At 46.4% G+C, this 24,220-nt stretch overlaps 1 protein-coding gene across 7 annotated transcripts in view; it reads left to right on the top strand.

Moving 5' to 3' along the window:
• The window catches only part of TEAD1 (TEA domain transcription factor 1), a 268,699-nt gene that overhangs the window by 19,618 nt on the left and 224,861 nt on the right, over positions 1–24,220 (top strand). For 4 of the 7 annotated variants that reach the window (XM_077866440.1, XM_077866438.1, XM_077866437.1 and 1 more), the window contains exon 1: positions 5,177–5,344. The exons of 2 other annotated variants lie outside the window; for them this stretch is intronic. In XM_077866440.1, the coding sequence (XP_077722566.1) occupies positions 5,192–5,344 (153 nt within the window). In that variant the 5' untranslated portion in view covers positions 5,177–5,191. Of the gene's footprint in view, positions 1–4,185; positions 4,237–5,176; positions 5,345–24,220 lie in introns of those variants that run through there. One more of the 7 variants, XM_077866439.1, reaches the window with a different exon arrangement.

The raw sequence follows: 24,220 nt of genomic DNA, 5'->3' as shown, positions 1-24,220 counted from the left end.
TAGAACATAGCAAGTGTTGTGCTCTTGTGGCAACACCATAGTAAGCCTCTAAGCCTAAAATGAGTGCTTTTTTTCTTTAACCAGTCTGCCGTTAAGAGTTATTTTTAGTAATTCCTATCTTTGTTTCTTGGAAATTGTTTTGATATCCATGTTGGTGCATTGCAGAATATGCACTTAGGGGAAAAAGTAAAAATTAAAAGAAAGTTAAAAGCTCATTTTAAGGAGAAGCGATGGTACAGTGCTCTCCTCAGAGGGTCCATTCAGCCGTGGAGTTTAGGCGTCAGTAATACTTTTTTTGTTTTGTTGATGAAACAAAGCCATGTGCGATCAGTCCAGCCAACACAGCCTCACAGCAGAATGAGTGAATAGTCCTGAAATTTTCAACATCCCTGAGAAATTAACCAGCGTCCTGCCTCTGAAATTTTGGATACACACTTAGAAACTGCTGCCGTCCCTGCATTTTATTTTCATTGTTTTTTTTTTTTTTTTTTTAAGGCAGTGAGCTTCATTTAATGGTTCCTGTGTACCAAAGCAGAGGACAGCATTGTAGGGGCTTGCTCCCTCCCCTTTCCTCCGTGGGCACAGAGAGAGGGCAAGGAGCCCTGTCATTCCCAGGCAGGCAGGCCTCTGTGCCCGGAGGTAAACTCCGCTTCACAAAGGGAATTTTCATTGTGGTCCTGTGGCTCTCTGACATAGTGGAGGCTTCAGGAGGCCAGTGGTAAAAGCTACCAAAGAAAAAGCTGGACCGGAGCCACTGACGTCATGTCAGTAAATCTGTTGGAGGAGCCCCGCCGAGCAGCGCCTGCCAGCCAGCCCCTGCACTTTGGCCTTGCCTGGTCAACTGTTCTCACTGTTTCCTCCGCCCCCCACCCCCCAACCGGCCTACAGTGTTGTTTTCCTTTTCCCCTCTGTGCGCTGCTGGGCTGGTGTTGAAACCTGTAAACCCTTTGAAAGCCATCCCTGAAACTGGTCCTGTGTTTGATGCCGTCCACTGTGGGAGGGAAGGGGAAACCCTACTGATGGGCAGGGGAGGATTGAAAACTTATCCCTATAATGGGACTTCTGGATGATGAACGAATCCGTGGGGACCTGTGGGAAGCAGCCAGAGGCACGAGCTCCCGACTCTGTACTTTTAGAGAGCTTTGCTCTTCAGTCCTGGGCGTGTGTCTGCGTGTGTGTGTGTGTGTCCGTATGCCTGTCCCCATTCGTCCGCTCATGCATGCATGTGTGTGGTGGGGTGAAGAGAACAATGTTCAGAGGCAGAGGACGGTGTGGAAGTCCTGAATTGCAGTGTTCTGTAGAGGGTGATTTAAGAGAATGAGTTCCACTAGGAGTCCTTTATTGCCCATTACTCATTGGTCAGCTAACCCTCAACCCTCCGGTGGTTTGCAACTCTTTAACAGTTAAATCCAGAGCTACATGCTTCTTCACATCTCGGGTATTTAGAGTCACAACCCCAGATGCGCCTGAATTAAAATATTGCTGTGCTAAATCTATTTTTACATCTAGGGGAATGACATCTAAAAATAAGCCTTATCCCACCTGTTATCCACTTTTGGGAAGTTTGCTGTCAAGTCACAGCCCACAGACCAGGCTTTTGATCACGGCTTCAGATGGGATGTCCGCACACCACTTTTCCTGCCGTTGGCGTCACTTTTTATTTCATTAAACCATCGCCCTCCTCGCTATTTTGCTGTGAATACTCATTTGCAAATAAGAGTGAAGCATAGGTTCAGGTTGGTTTTGAAGTTCCTGAGTCTTGGGGTCAGAAACATATTAAAAGCAGTATCTTATCCATGAATCATTAGATGAGTCAGTTCCTGAAACCACTACGAGCCTCATAGTTCTTGGCTACAAGCAAAAGCAGGAAATCCAGGCTTCAATAACTTCCTTTCCCGGTCCTGGCTGTAGTCGCATTGGTGGTTAGGTTCTGCTGCCTGCCTTTGTAAGCGGTAGGAAGATGTATGTCTGGGGAACAAAAGCACTCGAGTCAATTTACTGAAACTGTTTATAATTTGTGGTCTCGATCTGAATGCGAGGCTGCCCTGGCATATACCCTGCTCTGCTGTGCAGCCCCGCACGCTGGGCCAGGGAAGGGGGCCGGCTGGGTCCCCTGAAATGCCCCAACGAACGCGAGGCGAATGTTCCAAGGAGCTTTAATGTTCCAGTGAATCTTCAAACTTGTGGGCATGGAAGCAGACATTAGGCAGAAAGCTCTGGAGTCCATATGTACAGCTGAAGTATCAACTTCTTTTGTTCTCTCCTTTTGGAGAGAGGGAGGGTGAAGGGAGGGAGGAGAGAGAAAGAAAGAGAGAAAGAAAGGAGAGAACACACCCATGCCAGCCCGCCCGAGCCCTGGCTTGTCTCTTGCTTTTCCTTGCAATTTACTTCCTTGCGAACAGGGTCTTTTTTTTTTTTTTTTCATTCTTTTTTTTTTTTTTTTTTCCCTTCTTCCATTTAATTCCTTTTGCAGTGTTGCAGGCCAGTCTCACTCTTACTCAGACTTCAAAATCAACCAGGTTTTGTTAAGTACTTGAAAAAAGTATTCACATGAAGTGTGTATCCCCCGGTGCAATGGGTGCAGTGGACCCACAGCAGCTTCAGCTTCTCCTCTTATGAGCAGCTTCCCCTTGTCTGTGTCCCCGAGACGGAGCAGACGTGTAGGTTGGTGTCTCTACCCGTGGGGCTGGTGCTCGCCACGGCTTCATGCTTTGCTTGTGAATTTATGGACTTTTTCGATCTTGAAAAAAATTAAAATTGAGTGTGATGCGTTTTCATTTATCAACTCCTCTGTTCTTTTCCAACGCTAATTGGTGTTAGCCAGCAGTGAGAGGATGGCACTGAACTTGGACTCTTTTTTTTTTTTTGTCCCACGGGGTCTATGTGTAGTCACTGGAAGTTCTGCTAGAAGTCTAAAAATAGAGCGGGTGGGCAAACTCTGTGAAAGAGATAAGGAAAAAAGAAGAAGGAAAAGTGAAGTGATGAGCGGAAAAGTGAAGTGATGAGCGGTCATATACTGATGCTGTCTTTTACCTCGAGCTTGTTTCCAATTCATGGCCTGCAATGACTCAGAAAGGTCAGATTCTGTTTCAGCCTTTGTAAAGGATGAAATAAAAGCAAATGCAAAAGTTTGCCGGCCTTTTTAATGAAGCTTGGCTGATTCAGAGCACAGCCAGGCTGGTGAGTGCCACTTGGTCCTTCCTTGTCATTTGTATTTTGTGTTTGGGTAATTCCCTGTTCAACTTCAGGCTAGACTGCAAGGTTCGGATCAGCTCTTGAGAAAGTGAGGCTCATTTTGATTTTAGACTTTTGACTGAGGGTCGTAAGATCAGACTTTGGTTTTCTGGATTTCAGGCTTGTAAAAAAAAAAAAAAAGACCCTTAGTCCTAGGTGAATCTGTGAGGAGATCACTGAGAAGATACTGCTCGGATCGACGGATCGACGTGCGAAGAGTTACCGTCTGAACTTGGAAGAGATTTTTCCTTCTGTTGTGAAAGATGCAAACCCAATTATTTTTATTTGTCCTTCATTGATCGGAGAGTGACTTCTTTTTAATGTAGATTTCAGGCTGGGAATACAGACCCAAGCTGGATTGCTTACCTTCTCGGGACCAAGTTGTTCGAGGCCTGAGATTGATTCACTAATTAAAATCAATGTAAATGGATTTGTAAGCCTCCTGTAACAGATTATCTTATTAGCAACCACACAGAGCAGCCTGCGATCTGTGAGGAATGTGTTTGTTGCCCGAGGTGAAATAGCCCCCCACTGACGGACTCTTTGGGGCTTCTTGATGCTAAACCGAAGGGCTTTTGTAAGGAGGGAGCCAGCCTTGCTTAACCTTTACCCTGATCGGTTTCTGCCTATGGGAACTGACTTTTAGTATGTTTGCCGCAGAAAGCTTCCGTTCCGTGTACCCGTGGTCCACGTGTCCCTGCGGTGGCTGGGTTTCTGTCCCACCTTTGCATTCATGATCTCAAGGACATTTTCGTGTGTTGACCAGGTTCTGCTGAGAACCTTCCTCCAAAGAGAAACGGAAGAACCAGAAATACCTTCCCATTTGATAACTAAACAACAAAATGCTTTTTTTTTTCCCCTCCGACCCAAGCAACCAACCAGCAAGCTACAAAGAAGACATTTATCTGTTATTTGAGGATCTGGCTGTACAGCTGTGCTTCCTCGGAGTGAGGATAAGAAGGCAAGATGGTACCTTTGGAAAACCTTGTGGCTTTAACAAAGGTCAGAATTCATTAAGCTGTCAATTGGATTGTCATTTTTCTGTAATTGTGCCAGACGGATGGGTGTCCTCTACCAACTTGCCCACCTCCCCTCTGATGTGTGGATCAAGGGAAGGACCCCTTACCCAAGCTGAGTTCAACTGTCTCCTGAATATTTTGGGATTGGGACAGCAATCCTCGCTTGTCTTTGATGTTCACATTACAGTTCAAAATCTGATTGGGGAGGTGGTTGACTCGGGTACAGAGAAGCATGGAATAAAACTACTTTGCAGAGAGAGAAGAACAAAGCGGTTGTGCAGAGCAGGAGATGAGAGGCCTTGGGAAAAGTCTCAAGTGAATGGTTTTCCATTTCCCCTGAGGGCTGGCTGCAGTTCTTGATTCAGGGTCTTCTGATAAACCCCTTGGCCTTATGATGAGCCAATGTTCTCCTATCTTTTCTCCCCTCTTTACGTTAGTGGGAGTGTGTTACTGTTAATTGAAACCAAATGTTCTCTGGCCAACTAGTTGCTGGGAGATAGGCCCTGTGTGGTGGTCTGGGGAAGCCCTACTCACAAAGGCAGGTCCTTGCCATAGGTAGTGCATGGCTTCTGCTTCGTTTCAGGGCTGTGTTCTGGACCCCATTCTCCAGGGTGGGTTCGGTCTCGGGGAATGTTATTTTGTTCCCTGGGTGTTTAGCTAACGATGTAGTAACAGGATCACCCTTTAATTTGTGTCTCCAGCTGGAGCATTTCAAGGCCTTCCTTAGGCGTTTCTGCTGCCTGATTTGCCTTTTGGCTTTAGGTTGTATGGTGCTTCGTTTAAACGTGGCTGGTGAGGAAATTTCCCCATCATACCCCAGGACACTGGGATGATCTGGTTGGCTGAGCACCTGGAAAGAGGCAAACCAGGTGTGTCATTAGACCGAGTGGCACCACCCCTGGCTTCCTCTCCTCCCATCTCTGATCAACGTGGAAAGCATGCTCTTCATGGCCTTTGGCAAATGCTTCCTGATGATAAATCCGATGTGTATATTGTGCACGTGCTTTGAACTTCCTCCCGGGGAGTCTTCCAAATTCGTTGGATTAGCAACTGGATTCAGTGGCAGATGCCTTCTTGAGGAGACCAGTAAGGTGTGTGCCCTTGGGGATGGTGTCAGATACCAAATACCTGCTTCTTCCACTGTTCCCCAGGTTGGGGCGGGGTGTGCGTGTGGCGGGAAGGCAGTGTAAATGAGCAGGGAGGAAGATTTAGACGAGATTTAACGTTTAGAAGTAACAAAGTCGAAGCTGTTAAGATAGAATTTGTTTTGGAAAATCCTTGTCATGCACATTAGCAGACATATATGAAGTATTTGTTGGCGTCTTTTAAAAGTTGAAGCTGTTTTTAGTTTAGGCTTGATATGACATGTTATGTCCTATTCATTTAGTTGGTAAAGTTTAGTCTGTATATTTAGAAAATAGAAACCTGGAGAGTTTTTTCTCCCATCAGTCGAGAGGTGGTGGGGAGGGGAAACTTTGTAGAACGTTATCAGGACGTGGATGTGGGAAGTGTGTTCCCAGGGGTCCCTTGCCTAATAAAAAATAAGATTCATCTGATGCTTTACAGTTCACATAGTTCTTTGAGTAGGCTAACTTGCTCAGCCCTCTCCACAACTTGCCTTTCACAAGTGAGGAAATGGGGTTTCAGAGATTAGGAGGCTTGCCCAGGATCCTACAGCCAGTGAGCGGGTGAAGGGCAGCCGAGCGCGGAAACTGTCCCCAGGATGCCGCTGAATCATGCAGGAGGCCGCCTTTGCTGTGCACTCTCCATCCTGCCAGCTCTGGAGTGGGAAGAGGATGTGTTAGGACAGCTACGGAAGGGTGACATGGGTGTTGGGGAGGGCATGCCGGTGGGGTCTGGGGACAGGAAAGTTACCAGTTCAGACAGGTTTCTCTGCAGTGTTCAGGGCACGGAGAAAGCAGGAATGCACTCATGGTCTGTCCACTCGATTGCAAACCAGGCTGTCTTCCTCATGCAGGGAGGGTTTTGTTTTGTTTTGTTTTTAAATACCGATTCCTGCAGTTCCTGCTGGATCTTCTAAGTCAGACTGGCCAGTGGTGATGCTTGGGTTGGGGGCCTTCTGAAACCTTTCTGGGCGATTCCTGTTAAGGTATCTTAATTCTGGCCCCAGGTTTCTTATCTAGGAAAGTTCTATAAAATTTAGCTACTTGATGTCTCTAGGGAGCTTGTTAGACCAGCAGGATCTGAGAGCCACCGCCCCCCCCCCCCAACCTCCAGACCTGCTGAATTAGAATCTTCATTTTAACAAGATTCCAGGTGAATGGTAAGCACAGCTAGTATCTCAGAGAGACCTCAGGGGACTGTGGGATGGGGTCATTGCACATATACATTCTAGGGGACTGTGGGATGGGGTCATTGCACATACACATTCTAGGGTCGTCATTTGTCTTTTGAGTTTCCTTGTTATATAACTTGTCTAATCAGAAATTGATTTTAAATCAGATTTATCAATATTTCCTTTATGGCTTCTAGGTTTTTCATTTGCATGCAGACTGTCTTACTTTGAAATTATTACTTTTTTAAAAAAAGAGAGGTCATGATATACTTTACATAGTTGACTGTGGCTAGAATTCTTTTGGTGTACGAAGAGTGAGGCAGGGAATCCGGTCTTTGATACCTAATGCTTGGCTTGTCCCAACACTGTTCCTTCAGTCTTTTCTCCAAGGATCTATACATTGAAGTCATAGGTGTTCTGTTATCTACCGAGAGCCTTAATTACCATCGCCCTGTCATGGGTTATGATATCAATAGAGCTACTCATTTTTCATTACTCCCCGTTTTAAGATTTTTCCCCCCTGCCTTTTCTCACCAGTTTGGTTATCTAAATCTATTTAATTTTAGAAACCCTTTGTCTAGTTCAAAATATTTTTCAGAAACTATTTTTATTGGGGTTCTATTAAGTTTATAGATGATTATAGCCTCGTTCTACTTTTTAAAATATTTTTGTCTTTTCTAAATTATATATACTAGTTATTCAGAACATTTTCCAGTAAAAGTCATGCCAGCCTTTGTAACAGCTATTTTGAAAGTTGTAAGAATATCTTCTGCGGGCTTTTATCTTTATCCTGATTGTCTTATCCAGTAGGTGTCTATTCTCTTTCCTCCTCAGCTCAGCTACTTGTTATTTGTAATCACTGTGTCCTGTTCATTTGTCTCAATGAAATTAGTTTGTTGATTATGACTTACCCCCTAGATTGTAAGCCCCACAAGGGAGGGTTCCATGTCTCTTTATGGCCAGTGTGATTGCTCAGTGTTTAGGCAATTTCTGGCAGTTGGTGCTCAGTAAATACTTTAAATGAATTGGAATGAAAGAAATCCCAGTAACCAGAGCTTCTGGCCCGTTAGTTGAAGATTAGTTTTGTGTAGAATTGTGTAGACTTGGCTCTCAGTTTGAATTCAGCCTACCATTTGAGAAATTATATATGGCATGTATAAAGTGAATGGTGGTTTTTTTGGGGAAACATTAGTTATCTACCTCTGAAAGGAAGACAGGCCTGGGAGTATTTTCATCTACAAAAGCTGACAAGGTGGTCTGAATTCATTATGGAGAGGGTGGGGTTTGGTGTCCGCTGGTGTGTAGCACAGGCCTTGTCACCAAGCAGGTCATTTTTTTGGTGAATAATGCTCCGCCTCAGATTCTGTTACTTAGAATATAGCAGCATCTCCCTTTTAGAGTCTTCTGTTTATGTTAAATTCTTTTTTTAGATTACTGCAAAGAACGTTGGATCTTTTTTCTGTTTCTAAAAGTCCCTTAGAGAAATTAATATCTCCCTTTGAGTAGAGCCTTTCATTTTAGGCACAGATACCTGACTTGTGAGCTCCTTATGGACAGGGACAGGATCTTCATTCATTTTAATAATGTTAACTAACATCCAGGTGCTTGAAAAATGCTCAAATAGCGAGGGACACCAAACTAACAAACCTGCAATTATATTTTGAAATTATTTAAAAACTGACATTTTATTGGTGGATTGCAGTGGAAAGAGGTTCTGCATATATTTTAGTTTCTGCTAGCATCCTTAAAGTCACATTGGTCTTAAAACCTTTTCCTCCTGTGATGGAATAATTTCTAGAAATTGTATTTCTCAACTCTCAGTATTTCCCCTCACTCTGAGGTGAGAAGGGTGGGATATTTGGATGGAGTTGGTCAGTCACTTAAAACGCTGCTGCCTTTGCTTCTTAGTCTACTATTTCAGGTCTATATTTGGAATAAATTGAAACTCCAGGAGCATTTGAGGCCTTTAACACATTTGGTGCCAAGGGTTCTGGTCTTATAGATTATAAGTAGTTCAGTTGATTGTTCCTTCAATTAAAAAAAATATTTTGAAAATAGTCATTGTGGCCATACTGCTTGCCCTTGCAGTTCCCTCCTTGAGCTCCATTTGAGGGTCTGTGGAAGACTCACCCTGGGAAGGACAGAGACAGGGATCTGTCTCTAGCTAGCACAGGCCCACCTTCAGTTCAGCTTTGGAGCAAAACCCTAGCAGTCCCCGCTGGGGCCCCCGGTGTCTCACCCCCTTTGAATTTGTGTTTGCTTCTTCGTGTGTACCCTGTACACTATTTGAAGAGAGTGTGTAAGCCTGTTCTGTTTTCTTTAATAAAACTGCATTTATCCTTGTGTGGACAGATTGTGTTCTTAGAATCCACATTCTTAGAGAACATCAGGAACCGTTTACTTAGATTTTCCCCCCCTTTCTTTAAATAAAGGTTTCCTCTGACTTATCAACTCTAAAACTGTTGAAAGCTGGCAGAAAAAGTTGGTTGAAGGGAGAAGGCACTATTCTGGAGCATTTTAATTTAGTAACTATATTTTGGAGTGATAAGGGCTCTTACTTTTCTAAGGACCTATAGCCAACAAAGTATGACTAAGATCTCAAATCTAAATCGGGCCTTGCTTTTGATCTGGGAAATGGGATGTTTGGAAAAACCAAACAGGGAGGCTTGAATAAATGAGGTGCCACCATATTGAAAGTTGTTTTTAAGTAAAGGGGGAGTTTGAATAATTGGGGCAGGTTGTGCCTGGGAGTCCTCCCTGTCTTCTTTGAGTTCAGAAGATGGTGTGAACTTTCAACTTAGTGCATGCTGGCATCTGTATTCATGCTGGCATGCTGAGGATTGAGAGAATGAGATCTCTGTTGATTCAAGGACCATCAAGGAAGCAGGGTAATGGGAGAGATAGCTGTGTTAAGGAGATTTTTCCAGTCTCCTGTGGTGAGTGATGTGATGTGGTGGGGAGGTTGAGGGTCTGCTAGAGAAGAGACTTGGGGGCTGGGGGTTCTGAGTTTGGTACTACCAAAGCTAAAACAAAGACAGCTTACATTGGGAATGTGAGCTGCTTGTCCTCTGGACCACTCAACGTAAACAAGATGAATTTTTGTATGAAGTCCCAGTGAATGACAGTGTAATGCAGGAAATGTGAATGTCCCACAGTTGCCTACAGGAGCCCTTGAGAGCTAGTGTTCTCACCCCCGTGTCTCTCTGGCTGGCTCCAGAACCCTTCTTTTGATCTGTTCATGGGCTCTATAACTGGAGGCCTGGGGGAGGGAAAGCCAGGCTCTGGACTTCCTTTTCCCCCCAGAGTGCCCCAGAGTGGTGAATTCTGCTGTCAGCACCGGGAGGCTGCCTCCTGGTCTGCCCCTTGAACCAGACCCTTTGGGTGTTCAGCAGCCTCAGCTGTCAGTGGTCCCGGGCTGGTTCCAGCCTGCAGCCATGCAGGGCGCCAGTGTTGGAATTAATCTGGCTCTTACCATCTGGGAACATCAGGGACAGGTAAAGTAGGGTTTCCCTCTCCCTCGGCTCATCCCCTAGACTGGTCCCTGTCACAAACCCCCTCCTCTGCTTCATGCCGCCCATCTGCACAGCGCTTTGGGCCTTACTGCCCTGTGGCCAAGTCTACTGTTCGATCTTCAGAACTGAGGGTAGAACATGTGAGGCCTGTAAGCTTCATTTTAGGGATAGGTTTGAGGCTCAGAGAAATGCACCTGGATGTGTAAGGAGCAGAGTCCAGCTGGGGACCCTGAGTATTTGTTAGGTGCTTATAAGGCTGAGTTGGCACCTCCAGCCAGCACTGCCTTTGTCCCAGGCCCCAAGCCTCTATGCAGTCTCTCTCCTGAGAACGATCTCTCATATCAGTGACTTCTTTCCATTCCCTCTGAAGCCATGACCATCTTCTCTTGTCTGGGTTTCTCTAGCCGTCTCTGAGATGATCTTCCAACTTCAGTGTCGGCTGTGGTTAATGAAGTCGCTACACCATCATCATCATTACCCAGCCATACTCCCCCCCCCCCCCCCCCGTAGTAGTTCTTTTACACCTGGCATTATACTTAGCGCTTTGCAATTTGTTTAATTTTCACAATAATTCTGTGAAATAGGGGTAGGTGGTATTCACATCCCTCCCCCCCCCCCCCCCCCCATTTAATAGAAGAGGAAGTGGAGGCTCAGAAATGAAGTACCTTGTCCAGAGTTGTGCAGCCAGTGGTTTTCAGAACTGGGATTCAAACCCGGACTGGCTGGCTTCTCTTTTAGCTGCTACACCTGATCCTGGAGTCAGATTTCTCAAGAGCTTCCTCTGGCCTGTGTGCCAGTGGCGTGTCCTTTTCAGCCTGGTTTTTGAGGGCGCAGCCGTGTGATCTCAGTGTTGTCCTTCCAGCCTGGTGTCCTACACGTGGGGTCTTGTCATTTTACACATGTGCCATCCCCGTGCTGTGCCCTGTACCAGGAGGGCTTCCCTTAGCAGAGAATGAGGACTTTGGTGTCTGGCTGTGCTACCAAGGATGTGTGTGACATTGTGCAAGTCACTCCCCCTGGCTGAACCAGGGTTTCCCTGCCCAGTCCATGGCGGCAGTGTCCCTTCACACACTGTGGTGTGAGACTTAAGTGGTGCATGGCACATGCTCAGGGACAAGTTCCACCTTTTCTGTTGGGTCTGTCAGAGTCTTCTCTGCAGCCACCTCTTCCAGGAAGTTTTCTGGAAGAAGACTTCCTCCTTCCTCCTTTACCGGAAGAGGATCTTGACTTTCTTTGGCTCACCGGTGTCTTAATGGCACCCTTACTGCCCAGTGAGCTTTACCATTCTTTTTTTTTTTCTTAAAGATTTTATTTATTTATTCATAGAGACATGAGAGAGCGGCAGAGACACAGGCAGAGAGGGAGAAGCAGGCTCCATGCAGGGAGCCCGATGGGGGACTCGATCCTGGGTCTCTAGGATCATACCCCAGGCTGAAGGCGGGCGCCAAACCCCAAGCCACCCAGGGATCCAACCTCCTCTCATTTTCAAGTCCAGGCTTATGGGGTAGTGCAAATTTGCACATCTATCTTCTAAGCAAATTAGTTACACCCCCAAATCTCTGGAATCAGAGTGGCCCTGGGTGTGCTTTCATTTTATTTTACTTTATTTTATTGTTATTTGGTGAAGGCTATTTTAATAATTATTTAAAAATTTTTTATTTTGAAATATAGTTGAAATACAATATTATATTAGCTTCAGGCGTAGAACATGGTAATTCAGCAGTCATATATGCTGTGAAATGCTCCCCATGATAAGTATAGTCACCATCTGTTGTCAGACACTATTATTACAATATTATTGACTTTATTTTCTATGCTGTAGTTTTCATTCCCATGCCTGACTTATAATTGGAAGTTTGTATTTCTTTGAAAGATTTTATTCTAGAGAGAGAGCATGTGCAAGCATGAGCAGCGGGGAGGGGCAGAGGGAGAAGGAGAGGGAAAAGCAGACTCCCCACTGAGCAGGGAGCCTGATTGTGGGGCTTGATCCCAGGACCCCGGGATCATGACCTGAGCAAGAGGCAGATGCTTAACCAACTGAGCCACTTCTGGCGTCCCAGAAGTTTTTATTTCTTAATTAACCCTTCACCTAGTTCATCTTATCCCCTTTCTCTCCCCCCTGTGTCTGGGGACAGCCAGTTGTCTGGATTTATGAGTTTCTTTCTGCTTGTTTTGTTTTTTGCATTCTAGATATAAATGAAATCACGCAGTGTTTGTCTCTTCTTTCACTTAGCATAATATTTTCTAGGTCCATCCATGTTGTCACAAATGGCAAGAGTTCATTCTTGTTTTAAGGCTGGATAATATTGCATTGTATGTACACACCAAGTATTCATCCATCCATCATCTATCAGGCTGCTTCCGTATCTTGGTTGTTGTAAATAATGCGGCAATGAGCAAAGGGTGCGGATAGCTTTAAGAGCTAGTGTTTTCCTTTTCTTTGGTAAATACCTAGGAGCAGAATGACTGGATTGTAGGGTAGTTCTATTTTTAACTTTTTTGAGGAACTTCCATCCCGTCTTCCCCGGCAGCTGACCAGATTGCAGTCCCACCAACAGTGCCCAGGGGCTCCCTTCTCTACACATCCTCGCCAACACTTGTTATTTCTTGTCGTTTTGATGTTGGCCCTTCTCAGTGGCATCAGGTGATATCCCATTTTGGTTCTGATTTGTGGATGTGCTTTTTAAAACACTGCATGGGTTTTAGAGCGTGGAAAGAGGTGTGTCAGAGGAACCTGGCTCCCGCCGAGTCAGAGGCCTGTACTTATCCTCTGTTACGGCTGCTTCAGCGTTGTGGTTGGTTGGTTTGGGGAGCTCCCCTCCATGTACCAAGACCACAGGAGGGTCATGTGTATACTGGATGGGCTCCGCCAAGCACAGGAAGGGAGAGTGCAGTGTGACCACTCAGTTTGGTATGTGGAACTGCCAGAGGAGCCACTCTTTCCCCTCTGAGAAGTTATGGGTGACCGAGGTGTCCGAAACCAGGTGGCCTGCATCATGTTAACTCTGCTGATGAGGAAGTCCTGGTACTCTCTCCCACCCTCCTGGCCAGCCACTCCCACTCAGTATATTCCTTGATTTCAGCTGTGCTCAACTGTCTGCTGCCTCCCTGCCCTCTCCCACCTGCAGCTATCTGCCATACACTCTTGCCCTTGTCCAGCTCGTTTCTTTTTTTTTTTTAAATTTTTTTATTTAAAAAAAAAAATAAATTTTTTATTTATTTATGATAGTCACAGAGAGAGAGAGAGGCAGAGACACAGGCAGAGGGAGAAGCAGGCTCCATGCACCGGGAGCCCGATGTGGGATTCGATCCCGGGTCTCCAGGATCGCGCCCTGGGCCAAAGACAGGTGCCAAACCGCTGCGCCACCCAGGGATCCCCCCAGCTCTTGTTTCTAAAGAGAATGTTCATCATTTCACAGAAGCCTTCCCGGCTCCTACAGGGTGATATAACTAAGCCTGCCTTCCTCTCCCTTAGTCCCCGGTGCTGTTCTCTGTGTTAGCATCGATCACAGTGCCCTCTGTGTTGGATTTATCCCTCTCAGCCCCCCTGAGGACAGGAACCTTCTGTCCCACCTGGTACACAGGAGCTCAAAACCTGCTTCCCAGGTCAAAATATTTGGATGTGATAGTAATAGCTGACATTTGCCAAGCGCTAGCAGTGTTTTATGAGCGGGTGAGTCCCGTTTCTGGTGGTGGTCACTCGTTTTTGGTATCTTCAAGTTCTCTTTGAGGATATTGCAGAGCTGTCCGAGAAACAATATAGTATTTGTGCTAACAAAGACCTACACCATGCGTCTGTCGAGCCGTTGGCCTTGCAGAGTAGATATCCAGTGGGTGCCTTCCTGTGGGATGACTGAATGAATGAACCAGTAAACGGATGAAAAGAGCCTCCATCTTCCGGGAAGGAAAGAGAGGTAGAAAGGACTAACCCTCTACTGCCCCTGAAGCTGAACTTTGTGTTTGGCTTGGGGTTCGGAGCAGGAACCGAGCTGACTGAGCTCTGGGCATCCACATTTCTTCTTTGTAGTCACTCCTGCTTTGGAGAGCCATCAGGTCTTCTGTGTCTTCTTACACTTTCCTGGACCCCATGTGTCCCCCGCCCCCACCTGCTTCTTCAGAATCCTAGAATTCTACGACCAAGATTCAATCAGATATGGAAAATATCTCATGGCCTCAAAATCCTCACCTCATAATCCTCTGAAAATAGTTGGTGTCGTTGTAGCATGATGCAGTTCAGAGAAGCACCCGAATGCTGGCCCTCATTAACCAAAGCCCCAAGGCTGGATTATACATGCTCTTTTTTTTTTTTGGATTATACATGCTCTTGAGATCCCCTTGGTGGAAGAGTGGAGGAGGCACTTGTCAATGTTTTGCTCGTATTTGCGTGCATCTCTCCAGGCAAACGATGAGAACGACCAGTTCTTTGAAACACTTGACACGTACAGAAATGAAGAAGATTTTGCCTTATATTGTGAGAACGAGGCAGCAGAAATTGTTGCAGTGCGGGTTTGTTGGGTGTCATATAGATAAATTCTGCTTATTACTTAGCCTTCTAGAATGGTGCTGTATGTGTAATATACAATGTGTATATTATACTAAGATCTCTTTTATGAGTTATTTATGGTAATAATTCTTAGGGGGGTTTACTTTTTTGTACTGCAGTTTGTGCACTGCTCGAGGAAAGTTTCAGTTAAAATATGTCAGAAGAGGTGATAAATCGTTTTTTTCACATTGGCTGACGAAATCCATCGCCTGAATCTCTCAAATATAATCTCACTTTTGCCCTTGTGTATCTTGCTGAAACTTTTAAAATAAATTGAATGAGCTCCATTAGGCAATATGGGCTTGTGTTCTCACCATGCTTATTTACAAAGGCTAGTTGAGTGTCAATGATGAAATCGAAACTTAGTTTGAACTTAATGTGCGAAACAAAATAAATTTGAGTCTTTTGAAGTTTTACATAAATATCTGTCAGAGCCTGGTACCGAGTATCTGGGGATTTTTAGAGCTGACCTCATTGAACATTGAATTATGTTGTAGGAGATACATTTTAACAGTGTTTTCCTCCAGAAATAAAAGATTTAGCTGGCCAGTGAAAGTACTTCAACTCCCTCCAAATTGAACATTTTCTGATAAGAAATGTTACCCAACTTTAAAATAAAAATTTCCTGTTGCGTTTCTGGGTTAGTTTAGTTGAATGGATTTCTGAGGCTTGGCAAGTAAAAGGTTAGAATAGTTAACATTTGCAACTCTTTGTGAATCAGGTATTTTGGTATATGGTTGACAAAATAAAAGGGAAACATATTAGGAGCTTCGTTTGTGATTTAAACCTATATGTTCATGAGAATAGTTTCATTGTATTTATAATTACTGTAACTTAAAATTTTATTTATTTAAAGATTTTTATTTATTTATTTGAGAGAGAGAAAGAACATGAGTACATGATCGAGGGGGATGAGGGGAAGGGAGAAGCTGACTTCCTGCTGAGCAGGGAGCCCAGGACCCTGGGATCCTGACCCCAGCTGAAGGCAGATGCTTAACCCGCTGAGCCACCCAGGCGCCCCAGTGCTATAACTTAATTAAGGAATTTAATCCCACTTTGTATCTGTTTTCTTACACATCAGGGTTATACATAAGGTTTCCTCTGAAGGAGGGATGATGATGCTGTTCAAACCATCGCTGTAGCTATTTCTCAAGCAGGCAGTTGGCAGTGTGCGTGTTGACTTGGTAACTTGTCGCCAAGCTCCTTTCTTTCCTGGCTCGTTCTAGGACCCTCAGGATTCTCTGGGGGTAGCCAGACCAGATGCGACACTCTGGATGCACACATCCTGCAGTTCATGAACGCTCCAGGCTCGAGTTGGAGGGTCAGCCTGGCTAATGCCTGTCAGGGAAGCAGTGGTCACGGTGGTAGCTCCTGACATTCTCTGCGAGCGTCCTCTTCATCCCCATTTTACACTGATGGGAAAACCAAGCTAAGAAAAGGCATGTGACTGGCCCAAGGTCATGTCTTGACCTTGACCCAGGAATCTTTTCACCATGCAAGATGTTGCACTTGTAGAGCTCAGTTGCTGTGTCTAGGAGGAGAGTTTTAGTTTATCAGACTGTCTCCAAATCATTGGCTAGTTGGAGATTTTCCAGAAAGTTTAAGTATAGGAAAGAAATGATGTTTGTGGCAGTTTTTCTTTAGCAGAAGCATAATGCCAGCAGAAGACCTGTTTACTCGTGGTGCTGTATTTTTGTGACCACGTGTTTGTCTCACGGTTTGTGGAGAAAAAGCAGTTGATGTGTTTGTTCTTTTTGGAAACACTGGACTGAGACCTAGGGTCACCCCTTTCACTCCTCCTCATGCTTTTGCTTTGGTGGCCAGCCAGCTGCCTGCCTCTGTGTCAAAAACAAAATCCCTCTACCCAAGGACACGGTGGAGCTATCTGCAAGCCATTTTAAGGCACATATTCAGATGTAGTGATGACATTTGCATTTGTTTTCACAAAGTGTACACCGGAACTTAACTTCACTCACAGGCAACCTTCTCAAGCTTAGCTGAATCACTCATAGGTGATTTTCTCTGGGCTGTACTTGTTTAGTCTTTTTAAAAAGAGATTTATTTATTTATTTATTTGAGAGAGAAAGAGCATGAGCAGGGGGGAGGGGCAGAGGGAGAGGGAGAAGCAGACTCCCTGCTGAGCAGGAGCCTGATGAGGGCTCCATCCCAGGATCCCAGGACCCTTGGATCATGACCTGAGCTGAAGGCAACCACTTAGCTGACTGAGCCACCCAGGTGCCCCTCTACTTGTTTATTCTTCATGTGTGTGCATCCTAATCTGCTTCTGCCCACAGCAAAGATGGCTAGAGGGGGCCATTTGTGCTCTGAAGTAACCAGGGGCCTCTGCTAGAGAGAGAGAAGGTGAGAGCTGACGGTGTGGGCAGAGGGGAGCACGGTAGCAGGCACATTAAAAATGCATGTTAAACTGGGGTCTCTGAGCCCTCGTTTGCCCCATTGCTTTGAGTGGTCAGCCCGGTCATCTAGCACATGGGGCACTCGGGGTTCATAATACGGCTGTGGCCTTTCCGAGGCACCCTCCTCTGTTTCAGAAGACAGGGAGGAATTGTAGAAATGGTCTTTACAAAATGAAGAAGTTTTGCTGCTCAAAGCATTGATCAGTATTCATACTGAAACTCTATTAACAAAGAATAGTTTTCCCCTGGGACCCCGGTGACTTGAAGTCTTAGGCTACACTGATTGGTGGCAGTGGGTTTTACTTAAACACAAACAAACTTCCTTTTGTTCAAATATGTGCCCTTGGTCCTAGCTCTGCTGTCTCTCTTTTCCCGCTGTCCCTTAGGGGACAGGACTGCTGAGCAGTCCTACATACCTTAGGCCCTGCAGCTGTTCTTTCTGGGGGCTCTCCTGCCTGTGATCACTTTGCTTTGTGGTCAGAGCCCAGAGCCAGGGACCTCCGTGTGGAGTGTGGTCCTCACCCGGGGCCTGTGCAGTTATGGGTGCACCCCACTAGTGCAGTCCAGTGACCGGGTAAGGCTTTGAACCCTGGGCAAGAACAGAACTTTGCCTGTTTTTCTTGAAGATGCAGGAATCGGTGAGTATGGAGCAGTGCCATGGACAGTTTTGTGGGTCAGAGACTGTCCTGCTGAAGGTTTATGACTCCATCATGCAGAACAGCCTTGGTTGAGGTGAGGGTGGAGGAAAATTTTATAGCTTCTGACAGGAGTTTAAATCGTATGGCTGTTCTGCAGGCCGTTTTGACAGTAGGGATTGAAGTGTTGGTTTGGGACACCTGGGTGGCTCAGTAGTTGAGCATCTGCCTTTGGCTCAGGGTGTGATCCCAGAGTCCTGGGATCGAGTCCCACATTGGACTCCCTGCATAGAGCCTGCTTCTGCCTCTCTGTCTCTCTGTGTCTCTCATGAATAAATAAATAAAATCTTAAAAAAATAAAGTGTCATATTTCCATTCTTATGACCATCAGTTCCACTTCCCAGAACTTAGTGAGAACTTAGTTTAAGGAAAGAGGTATCTTAAGTATGGGCAAGAGTGGCCCTCACTGTACCGTGTGGTGACAAACTGGGACTTTAAAAAAAAATCATTGATAAAGGATTAGCCAAGTAAACTTCAGTAGAATTGCGTAGTGAATATTATGAAGCTGTTGAAAGTGGTGGGGTTGACTTCTGTATTAGGGTGGAGAGATGGCTGAGGGGTTACCTGAGTGTTCCAGGTCAGTGTGATCCATTTTTCTGTGTGTGTGTGTGTGTACAATGGGGTACATCTTCTATCATGCTTTTATATGTATTGATTGGGAGGAAGAATCTTAATCAGATGCTAATGGTGATCATTTATTTAGGATTTAGGATCATGTGAGGCCTCTCATTTTCTACCTCCTACATTTCTGAATTGTTTGAACTGTTCAGAAATGGAAGACCAGAAAAATGAGATAAACTTCAGAAAGGCAGCCAGTTTGGGCCCTTATTGCAGTTTTCCAGTTCTTTGACTTACTGGACCCTTTCTCATTTCCTTGGGCACCTGGGTGGCTCAGTGGGTTAGGCGTCTGCCTTTGGCTCAGGTCATGATCCCGGAGTTCCCAGGATCGAGCCCTACATTAGGCTCCTGACTCAGCAGGAAGTCTGCTGTCTGCTTCTCCCTCTACCTCTCCCCTTGCTCATTCACTTTCACTCGCTCTGTCAAATAAATAAATAAAATATATTAAAAAAATAGAAGGGAGTTTTTATACCTTTTAAAACTTTATCACTGTAACATGTCTCTCCTCCTTTGCCCCTTAAACTTGTGCAACAAGTAATGAGCAAAGAAATAAAGTATAAATAATTTGTTAATAAAAGGGATGGAAGTCTGTACGTGTGCTTCATGTTTATAATACGGCAGCCATCACCGGGTATCCACTACGTGCTGGGTGTGTGGGTTACAGGGGTGAATGGGACACGGCTCCTTGTTCTTCGTCCTCTCCACGAAGTGAGGAGTGCGGTGATGACAGTGGACGTGATTATAAACCGGATGACAGCTGCTGACTGGTGGAGGGCAGCCCTGCAGCCACAGCGAGAGCGCAGTGGTTCTGGTCACACAGTCCTTCCGCAAGGGGCAGGTGCCCCGTCTGGCCAAGCACTGTTCTAGGCCTGGGGATGGAGCAGTGAATGAGGCAGACGAAAGAGAGAACGAGAGAGCAGCAGACATGTCTTGATGATCACGATCAGGCAGTGATGAAGAGGAGTGACCATGCTTGCAGGCGTTTGTTCTGCGTGCATTAAGGGTAGGGGGTGCAGTGACGATGTGCAGGGGAGACGCGGGTGTGAGCAGCAGGGGAGGGTGGGGAGCGGCGGGGTTGCAGGCAGAGGCCCCAGCTGGCCCTGCTTGGGCTGTGAGTCTGCAGCGGTGTTTCCAGGGCTTTGCTGGAATGACGTGTTGAGGAGTGTCGATGGTATCTGTTGGTGACTGGCCGGCCTGCAGGACTTCACCTGGGAAGAGATGTGAGACGGTTAGTGGTTCAGAAAGTTTCCTCTGCCTCTGAGGCTGGATTGAAAGGGAAAGAGACAGGGATTCCAGGGTGCGATCATGGGGAGGCCACCACAATGGCTCTGGAAGGAGGTGGTCAGGCCGTGTCAGAGGATGGGAGGAAGAAAGAAGTAGTACAATGTGTAGGACTAAGGATTGCAAGCAACGGAGATCCTGTGTAGAACAGGAGCTGGGAGACACTGATGTAGTTGTGAAATCAGATTGTTCCTGGGAGCCCATGTTTGTCTGATGCCACCCAGCAAATCACCAAGGGGGGGCGCCTTGGTGGCTCAGCGGTTGAGCGTCTACCTTTGGCTCAGGTCATGATCCCGGGGTCCTGGGATTGAGTCCTGCATCGGCCTCCCTACAGGAGCCTGCTTCTCCCTCTGCCAGTGTCTCTGCCTCTTTCTCAGTGCCTCTCATGAATAAATAACAAGTCATCAAGGACCCCCTAGGAGCGTAGCCAGGGTTTTGGCCAGCTCAGCTTCTCCGCCTCCTCTGGGATATTGCATACTGTGAACCCCTCCCTGCAGGAACCAGTTAGACCTTTTGTGCAGAGGTCCTGGCTGGCCAGGCTGAGGCCTGGTGGCTAGAGCAGCCCTCTGCACTGTGCACACTGTAGTCCTTTAGGGGCTGCTCCCTGCTGTCTCGGGGAGGGCTTGGGATGCAGCTCCCTCTGTCCCCTCCTCCTTGTCCCTTGGAAGACTGCACACAGGCCCTTTACCCTCTCAGGATTTCCTGAGAATCACTACGAGGAAACTGATACAGAAGCAAAGGTAAAACAAAGGAGCAGAGGTGAAGTAACCAAGACAGCAAGGTAACCAATTAACCACAGAAACCATGAAAGAAGTGTGGGGTCCTTCCAAGGTTCTACTCCTGCTACGAAGTCACTGTTCTGAGCCTTGGTCCCTGACTCCTGGTTAGGCTGCGCCAGGCTTGCTAGTCTCCTGTCCCCAGGGCTGAAGTTGCCAAACCTTCCTCTCTCCTGCAGTCCTCCCTACCTCTTTCCCCACCATGGCCTCTCCCCACCACCCCCGACCCCCGCAGTGCCAGGTCCAAAGGCATAATTAAGGTACTTTGGGTCAAAGGTGGAGTGTCCCTCTCCAGATCCACTTAGGCAGTTTGCATCTTTTGAGGGACAATCTTCTTGCTTCTTCATGGAATCACCCTGATACTCCTTAAAAATCTCTCACCCACCCCACCTACCCATCATCCATCTGTCCACCCACCCACTCATCCTTCCATCTATCCATTCACCATTCCTCCCTCCTTCCATACATCTTAATAATTTGAGCTCCTTGTTGGAGCAAACCCCTATTCTTAGCGGTAAAAAAAGAAAGTCAGGGGGCTCTCAGGTCCCTCCTACCAGTCTGACCATTTTGCCTCTGGAAACTTCTGGCACTACCACCTCCTCTGAGGCTTGTCCGGTTTTCCTGCTCCCACACAGCTTCGGTGAATGCTTGCATGTGGTCGACGCCCGAGCTCTGCCCATGTGGCCTCGGGCAGTTTACCTGAACCCCATCTCCCCATCCTCATTTGGTGAAATGGGAATAATAACATACTTACTCAGAGGTTGCTTTGAAAGATGAACTGAAGTAATGCACGTCAAGTCCTTGGCACTTTGGCTGGTATTGATTATGTGCTAAAGTATTGCCACCACTACTGTCTTTTTCTGCTCTTGAGAACTGTGTCCTTCCTTTGGGAATAGTAGGGAAAGTAGAGTGAGAGACCCAAGATTTTCTCTGGGTGAGAATCCATCAAATCCAGCGTGCTTGAGGCTGATGATGCAAAGCATCAGAGGGCGATTCTGAACTGACAGCGATTGAGGGGTGCCAGCTGGGAAGCCTCCATGGGAGGGGGCGAGTCTTCACAGAACTTGGACTTGAATTGATGAGAAGCATCAGCTTTGACGCAGAGTGAAGTGGGAGAGGTCTTTGGCCTCTGTCTTGGCAGAGGATTTTCAGGTTTGGGGTCAGGGTGTGGTTAATGGTGAGGGTCCTCAGACTCATGTGCATAGCAGGGATTGTCTGCAGACTCATTTCATGCAATGAAAATTGTCTTAACATGATGCCTGAGTGTTTTTCGACGTGTTCCAGTTAGCTGTCTAAAATGCAGATTCACTTAAGCAACGTTCCTGGAAGTTGTGGTCGTCTGTTGGCTTTTAGGTATTGGATACTAAAATTACTACTGCTACTAGATGGGTCATCTGTAAAATGTTGTGATGCTAAAAAGGATTCCCAAACTTGAAAAGAGTCAGGATCTGTGGATTTTGCCTGGTAAAGCCAGAAAGTTGATACTGGCAGCATTCCAGCTCATGTACTACAGCTGGAGGCTTTTAACTTCAAGTGACAGACAAACTCATATGGCTTTACAATAAGGAGAGCATCTGTCTTCCAAGATTAGAAGTCCAGAGGTTGGTTAGCTCAGCAGCTCGGTGACCTAGTCAAGGACCTGGTTCTTTCCATTTTTCACCATATCATCCTTTGGTATGACGGTGAGCAAATGGCTGCAGCAGCTCCAGGCATCACATCATTACACTAATGCCCAGAAGTCTTTGTTCCCAGACTCTTCTTCTCTCCGTACATATGGAACCTACGGTGCGGTAGCCAGTAGGCTAATTGCCTCTGAGGCCCGTTCACCAGTCACTCTGTTCAAGAAAACAGAAGCCTCCTGAACAGCTGGTCCCAGAAGTGGGAAGGTCTGGAGAGTAGAGGGATAGAGATTGTGCCATATATCGTTGTCCCCAGCAGCTTCGGCCTGGTCAGCCTCCAGTGGTGGTCTGGGGAGACCGGCTGCATTGCTGGCATTTTCATTTTTTTATTTTTTATTTTTTTTAATTCATTTTTTTCCATTGGTGGCATTTTTCAACGAGAGCACACCTTGTGCTGGCCTTAGTACCCAAGGTAAAATGGAGAACCATGGCCTCCCTACTTTCATTCATTCATTTCTTCATTCATCCCAATAGTACTTTCCCAGGGCAGCTATAACAAAATATCACAGGCTGAGTGGTTTAAAGAGAAACTTACTTTCTCCTAGTTCTGGAGGCTGGGGGTCCAAGATCACACTGTTGGCAGGTTTGGTTTCTCCTCAGGCTTCTCTCCCTGGCTTCCAGATGGCTGCCTTCTCTGTGTGCCCACATCTCCTCCTCTTATAAGGCCTCTAGTCATGCTGGATTAAGGTCCACCTTATTAGGTCATTTTACCTTAATTATCTCTTTAAAGACCCTGTCTGTAAATACCATCACATTCTGAAGTGCTTGGGGTTAGGGCTTCAGTATGTGTTTTTTTTTTTTTTATTTATTTTTTTTTTGTGGGCGGTGGGGGACACCTATCATCTATTGAATGTCCCAAATGTGTCAGGTACCGTCCTGAGTAGTAGGATGTGAGTAAAACAGACAAAAATCCTTGCCGGTATCAAGCTGACTCTGGGTCAGGGGTGTAGCTGTCCCTCAGTTACCCATTCTGGCTCCTGTTCAGGACCATCTAATAGTATGATTTCAATACCTTTCTCTCCCAGACTCCTTTAAATTCATGTCCTGGAGTCATTCCTTCGTTGATACAAAGCCCAGGGTTGGGTAGTCTAGTGTAACCAGCAGAATGGGCATGAGGGAGAGAAGACATCCTTTCCAGTTGGGAAGGATTTTTGAGGAGCCAGAGAACCAAATCCAGCCCAGCTTGGATTCAGCTGGTGGCTGGGAAAAGGGCTCAGGGCACAGGTGCTCTACTCTTGGGGATGTTCCTTTCTGGAATCAGGCCACCCCTGCCCTGGGGGAGCTGTCACCCTGTGAGTGTAAGCAGGGCTCCCGGAGACAGGACCTGCCCTGCAGGAACTTCACCAGAAGAGGCTGAGGGCAAGGAGTCCCCTCCTGTGCATGATTTGGATTTTTGTTGCCAGCTAAAATACAGGATGCCCTGTTAAATCTGAATATCAGAAGAGCAGTCAGTACTTTTTTTTAAGCATAAGTCACTCTCATCATTTCATTTTCCAAGAAGCAATGTTTGTGACAGTTACGATTAAAAAAAAAAATTGTCATTTACCTGAAATTCAACTTTAGCTGGGCATCCTGAATGTTTTGTTTGCTAAATCTGGCAACCCCAGCTCTAGGGGTTCCCCAATTAACCGAGGTGTCGTGAGGTGTATGGACACAGGAGGACAAGGACAGTCCTAGATCATTTGTTGTCCTAAACACTTCATAAAGGAATATTGTGCTCACATCCAAGTGCACCCCGCGGACCCTCCCTTCAAAACCGAGACTGTCATTAGCAGCCTCTTTTGCACTAAGAAATATCGCAAAGAGGTCCTGGCCTGGTGACTGAGGACTGAGGACTGAGGACAGGCTCCATGTCTGAGGGCTGGAAGGAGGGGGGTGGGCTCAGCCCTGGTGAGAACTTCAGCTAATGCTTTCCTCCTGCCTCCAGTTCTCTTGTCGCATTGGAGCAGCAGGCCAAGCCGGGTCCCTGGACCCCCGTCTTGCCTCATTATCTCTCTTAGACAAAAGGGGGTGTCTCTGCAGTGGAGAGGGTGGCTAGAAATGCACAGGGTTTTTTCAGCCCTGGGAGTACCCATCTCCTCCCGATGTCTCTTCACCTCCCTTGTGGACTATCCGTCCTTCCTGTGGCTGAATCCCTGGATGGCAGACAGTGG

Source organism: Canis aureus, chromosome 23 (genome assembly GCF_053574225.1).
Source record: "Canis aureus isolate CA01 chromosome 23, VMU_Caureus_v.1.0, whole genome shotgun sequence".
Classification (NCBI taxonomy): Eukaryota; Metazoa; Chordata; class Mammalia; order Carnivora; family Canidae; genus Canis; species Canis aureus.
This window is presented reverse-complemented; position numbering and strand designations above follow the sequence as displayed.